The following is a 6,252-nucleotide window of genomic DNA, read 5'->3' as shown; positions in this document are numbered from 1 at the left end:
TTTGTTTATTGTTATTCCATTTTGTGTATCCGTGTGTGTTAAATGCTTTTAACTTGTAATGCAGATATGGTTGTCAACAAATCCTCAAGGTGTTGAAAGACTACCACTAGGTATATTTACTTCTAAGTCTAATCTGTACTCTATGGTGTTCCCAATGAGGTATATATGATATATCTTCTTTAAAATCCATTATTCTAATTTTATATTGGTAATTAGTTAACTACATTTAGTTGATTAGGTGAAATTTTGTATTTTTCAGGACTTGATTATCAAACCAAGGTACCTTGTAACATTTACAGTGGGTTATGAGTAGAAGGATAACATTGATAAAGCTGTGAAAAAGGTTGGTAATATGGAAAGGTTTCATTTCTTTAGGTATATTACTTTTTCGGAGGATATTAGAATGAAACTAATCCTGTTGATTATCAAACCATATTTGGGAATGAAACTAACTCTATTGATTTATGGTTCAAAGAATTTTGGAGGATATTAGACTGAAGTTGTTTGGTTTCAATTTAGGTTATTTGGGTCTAAATATGGAAATCTATAAAATTAGAATATTCCAGTTCAAAATGATGAATGTTTTCATGGGGATTAAAATCTTGTCTGATTTAGGTTGGAAGTTTAGATGGCAGAATTGCAGGCATGGGGAAAATAAATACAAAAGGTTTTACAAGCCTGCAGATTCTAATAACAGGAAAAATGATAGGAATTAGATAGTTAAATACTTAAAGGGGTAAAAGGGTAATTCCTAAATAGAGTTTGTTAGAGGTTTGCTAATAAATAGAAGGTAGGATTGCATTGTTAGGTAGGCAGAAATATTCTTAGATTGGTGTTAGTCTCAAGGCTGTTTGGTTCAAGTGTAGTCAAAGTTACTGGGTTATTTGGTTTTATTTGACCAAACAACAATTTTGGTATTTTCTTTTATGGAGGAGTTTTAAGTTCAAGATTGGATGCCTATCTTTTGGAATCAATAAAGGAATTGACTGTAAATGGTTTTTGAGTAATTTTTCCTATAAAATTACAATGCATTTCAGTTTTATCCTGAATTTCATTAGGTTCTTACCTTTTGATATAACTTGAAGTGTGCATGTATACTATATTTTTTCTTTCATCTAAAGTAATAAATTTCTTCTATATATATTTTTGTTAAACAACATATTTCTTTAGTATATAAATTTAAAGAAAAATGATGGAATAATAGATATATTGTACACATCAAAACTTTAAATGTTAAATAATGCAAATTGTAAAAGAAACGTAAATAAGAAGACGAAAAGAAACCGAATTATGAAATACAACTAATAATTTGGAGTATTAATTATGCTTACATAGTTAGTAAATTAAAAAAGAAACTCAGTTGACAAGTAAAAAAAACGACGCAATTGGCAATTGGTAAGTTAAATAGCAGTTTGTATATGAACTTATGTAATGTATATTAACTTATGTAAGGGAGCTGATACTTCCATTTATTGGCAATTGGTAAGTTAAATAGCACTTTGTATATTAAGTTATTAACTTATGTAATGTATATTAACTTATGTAATGGCGCAGATACTTCCACTTAGTGTTTTTATTAATCCACTTGATAAAATTGTATTTTTCCTTTTATGTACTTTAAAAACCTTTGAAAACATAGTCATAAAAAGCTTTGATTTCATCCCTTATATATTATATAGATTTTGTATAAGTTTTTTTATTTAAATCTGTTAAATAGCATCCTACTTTATGATTGTGCAGTTTCACACGTATTTACCATTTTCCAGTTTTACATGTTTTTGCCATTTTCCATTTTTACTGTTTTTCACTTATGTTTTCGTTTTCATTATGATAAGGATGAAAAGGGTATTCACATATTTTATGCTTACGAGATAGAGAGCAAGTTACCCCACCTTTTGAGTGAGAAATATTATTACTCTTTTTCTCTTCACAAAAGTCCCGATCTCAGTCCAATAACGCTTGTACAACTATCATTGCTTGATGTACACGCCACCAAAGAAAAATTATTGCAAGATATGTGTTTTTTTACATGTGTATTTTTGTTCATTTTTTCAAATTTACTTATATGTGACGAGGAAAGTCGTCAAACCAATAAAACAAAAAATAGTATCTACAAAGAGGTCTTTCAACAATTATAGATAATCAGAAATTTCATTTTAATTTTAGATAATATAATAATCAATAACACGAAGTCCATTTATGTTACTTTATTTTTTTTATGCGTTTAACACGGGTCATAATCTAGTTTGTTACTAAAATTTTACCGACTATCTTTACTGGAAAAATTAGCAAAATTTTGAAAGTTAAGATAATGTTTTCACATAACTTGATTAAAAGTTTGATTCGTTATGCATATTTATAAAATCATATAACTTCATTATTATATAGTAAGTTAATTAAAAACATCCCAAAAAAATTGAATGCCATCATCATTTCAATGGGCCGAATGAGTACGTTTCATAATGGATTTAAAATAGAAAAACAGATTGGGCCTCTTGTTCGTTTCAAAACGGTGAAAGACCCATTGTCAAACAACTACATAATATTTATATTAGAAGTTTAACGCATTTAGAAAAAATTGTACACTTAATATTTGGCAACTTGATAAAATGTTAATGAGTTTTCATAATTTTGTACTTGAATAAATTTATAAATTATACATGTTTTGAAGACTTTTAGTATAAATGTATATTTTATTAGGGTGAGGTTCAATAGAGAACCATAATTAACCAAGGAACCTAGAAACCATTTTTTTTCAACTTTTAGAACTTATTTTTTATAAAAAAAAACTAAAAATACAAAAATTCATAACTTTTAATCCTTTTTCCAATGATATCAAATTCGATTTTTTTTATTTTTATATTTTTTTACGTCAAATTCACAATGTGAATCCGAAATATATTTTTTATACGTCAAATTCACTCGGTGAATTTTTTACGTCAAATTCACAATGTGAATTTTTATATTTTTACATCAAATTCACAATGTGAATCCGGTGAATCCGAAATATATTTTTTAAATATTTTTACGTCAAATTCACAATGTGAATTTTTATATTTTTTTACGTCAAATTCACACAGTGAATCCGAAATATATTTTTCACATTTACAATGTTAATATATGAATTTAAATATTTTTAGATTTGTTTTCGATAATGAATAATTTCTAGAAATTGAAAAAAAATTTGTTCCTTGAAGAAACAATGGTTATGGTTCTCTATTAGACTTTTCCCTACTTCATTATATAATTTTTATTTTATTTTAAAAATATTTTTGTAAAAGTTTTTTTTTTGGGTGACAAAAACATCTTTAAAATAAAATAAAAATTAGTGAACATTCAAATAGGTAAGTTATTTCACAGTGATTTCGTACAAGCTATTACAGAATCATTTATATTGATCATTATTATGATTTTCTAAAAGAAAAAAGGAATGCAGTTAAAGTTAAACCCTAGGGTTAAGGGCTCTCCAATTTAAGCCCAAAATCAGATTCTCTAAAAAAAGCATCATTCCTTCCTGGGCTTTCTTCTCCATATCCATGAGAGCGGTATGGGAATGGGACTACTCCTTCGTCCCTCGACCTCCGTTTCTTGTCTTCCGGGCGAATTTCTCTGCTCCAGCTACTTAAGCGGTAAGTAAGTTATTTTAATTTGTAATTGATTCATACAATTTATCAGTCTTTGCTTTCCCTGTTCAAACCAAAGCGTGATTCTTGAGTTGTGATTATGTTTACGGTGTAAAATTAGGTTACAAATCAGCGACTCCGATTTTGTTTATTGACATACTGTTTATGTACGTATATACAGCAGTTCAGACCGAGCGATTTAAATGTCAAATTCTCATCATCGTCATATTAACTCACACTTGACATTGATTGATTTTGATTTGGGAAGTGGATGCACCAAACCAAACTGAAAAAGATCCAATATTATCTGCGAAGCTCATAGAAATTGAAATACTTATAAGGTGCTTTAGAAGAGGCTTGTTGATGCAACGCCATCCATGCCTATAGTTTGAAGATTTTGTGGATTTGTTTCTCTCATTCTTCTGGTTACCATTATGTTTGAGTTTGACAGTTAACCTCCTTGTTTTCAACCATGTGAGGAAGCAACAAAACCAGTCCAAGCTAAGTACAAACACACTGCAGATTGCAGAAGAAGAATCGACAAAAATACATGCTCTAGATATCTGGTATACCCATGCATATTGAAAGTTGCAGAGCTAAAGAGAAAGATGATGAAGGGCTCTCAAATCTTAAAGGAAGCCAGGAAAGTCCATCAACACATGAGCAACACATGCTGCTACTACTCCACCGCTAACACTCCTGTTCCTGTGGCTGTGGCTGTGGATCCATTTGCTGCCCACCCTTCACACCACCACCTCTCCACTATTGAATCCAAATCCCAACTTCTGAAATCCTACACAGTTACTCCCCCAATCAAACCCTGGCCTCAAAAACTCTACCCCAAACGCCTTGTCTCCATCATCACCCGCCAACAAAACCTTGACCTTGCCCTCCAAATCTTCTACCATGCTGGGAACTACCACCCTGGCTTTGAACATAATTACGAAACCTACCACTCCATCATCCACAAACTCTCTCGTGCACGTGCCTTTGAACCTGTTGAAACCCTTCTTTCCCAGCTACAAAAGAAATCATCAAGCATCAAGTGTGGGGAGAATCTTTTCATCGATGTCTTACGTAATTACGGTATCGCCAGCAGACCAAAAGATTCCTTACGCATCTTCTTGAGGATCAAGGAATTTGGTGTCACAAGATCCGTACGTTCTTTAAACACCCTTCTAAATGTTTTGATTCAGAACAGAAAATACGAATTGGTGCATGCTTTGTTCAAAAACAGTCAAAAGAAGTTCAATATCACACCCAATGTGTTTACTTGTAACATTCTTTTAAAAGCATTCTGTAAGAAGGGTGATATAGAAGGTGCACTCATGGTGCTCGATGAAATGCCTGCAATGGGGATGGTGCCGAATGTTGTAAGTTATACTACTGTAATGGGAGCTTATGTTTCCCAAGGAGATATGGTGGGTGCAAAGAAGATGTTTGATCAGATTCTTGATAGAGGCTGGATCCCTGATGCCACCACTTACACAATCTTGATGGATGGGTTTTGTAAGCAAGGGAGATTGGTTGATGCTGTGAGAGTGATGGATGAGATGGAGGATAATAAAGTTGAGCCCAATGATGTTACTTATGGGGTTATGATTGAAGCTTTTTGCAAAAACAAAAAGACAGGTGAAGCTTTGAATTTGCTAGATGATATGTTTGAGAAGAAATACGTGCCGACTTCTGCTCTTTGTTGTAGATTGATTGATGTGTTATGTGAAAATGGGAAGGTTGAGGATGCGTGTGATCTGTGGAAGAAGCTCTTGAGGAAGAATTGTACTCCTGATAATGCCATATCAAGTACACTTATACACTGGTTGTGTAAAAAGGGGAAGATTTGGGAAGCAAGGAAGCTGTTTGATGAGTTTGAAAGGAGTTCGATTCCTAGTGTTTTAACTTATAATACCCTGATTGCTGGTATGTGTGAGATGGGAGAGTTGTGTGAGGGTGGTAGGTTGTGGGATGACATGGTGGAGAAGGGATGTGTTCCTAATGCATTTACATATAACATGTTAATCAAAGGGTTTTGTAAAGTTGGTAATGCAAGGGAAGGGGTTAGGATTTTGGAGGAGATGTTGGGGAAGAGGTGTTTACCGAATAAAAGCACTTATAATATCTTACTTGTGGGGCTCTGTAACTCAGGGGAGGAAGATGAAGTGACGAAGGTACTTGAGATGGCTGCTTCAAATGGACAAATGATTGATGCAGATGTTTGGCAACTTCTTGTAACAAAGTTTGGTAGTAATTTTAGTAAGATAGGAGAAGGCCTTTTTCATTCCATATTGCTAAAGTAAAGGCCTTTTTCATTCCATATACAAAACATACTCATTTGACTCATTTAACATTAAGTTTAGAATTTTGATCATCAATTCAAATAGTATGAAGTTGTCGCTCTCTTTTGGAACCTTTGCATAAACTATCTCTTGTTTACATTTTAATAATTCTGATTTACATGAGATCAAATAGGATTTGAAATGAGCTCAATAGGGTCTAAGATAAGCCTAATTACATATTGCAGAAATGGATACAAAGAATAGGTGCGATAATGAAACAAAAAGCATAGAGACAAAGGAAAAATTGTATCACAAGACAAGGGGCAATGTAGGGTTACACACTATGTAACATA

General features: G+C 32.3%; 1 protein-coding gene across 2 annotated transcripts; it reads left to right on the top strand.

Moving 5' to 3' along the window:
* Positions 1 to 3,473: 3,473 nt before the first annotated feature.
* On the top strand, positions 3,474 to 6,030 carry LOC111902680 (pentatricopeptide repeat-containing protein At5g16420, mitochondrial). 2 transcript variants are annotated; one of them, XM_023898499.2, is made up of 2 exons: positions 3,474 to 3,629; positions 3,808 to 6,030. In XM_023898499.2, exon 2 carries the CDS (start codon positions 4,232 to 4,234, stop codon positions 5,918 to 5,920), a length of 1,689 nt encoding a protein of 562 aa, XP_023754267.1. In that variant the 5' UTR covers positions 3,474 to 3,629; positions 3,808 to 4,231; the 3' UTR covers positions 5,921 to 6,030. The 2 variants fall into 2 exon arrangements, with proteins under 2 accessions (XP_023754267.1, XP_023754266.1); XM_023898498.3 differs by having other exon boundaries at positions 3,476 to 3,629; positions 3,805 to 6,030.
* The last annotated feature ends 222 nt before the right edge of the window (positions 6,031 to 6,252 follow it).

This window comes from Lactuca sativa, chromosome 7, assembly GCF_002870075.4.
Source record: "Lactuca sativa cultivar Salinas chromosome 7, Lsat_Salinas_v11, whole genome shotgun sequence".
Lineage (NCBI taxonomy): Eukaryota > Viridiplantae > Streptophyta > Magnoliopsida > Asterales > Asteraceae > Lactuca > Lactuca sativa.
Note: the sequence above shows the minus strand (reverse complement) of the source record. Positions and strands in the feature narration are given on the sequence as shown.

Excerpts from the sequence above, each read along its gene's own strand:
- LOC111902680 (XM_023898499.2), top strand. The coding sequence starts at position 4,232 with ATGATGAAGGGCTCTCAAATCTTAAAGGAAGCCAGGAAAGTCCATCAA.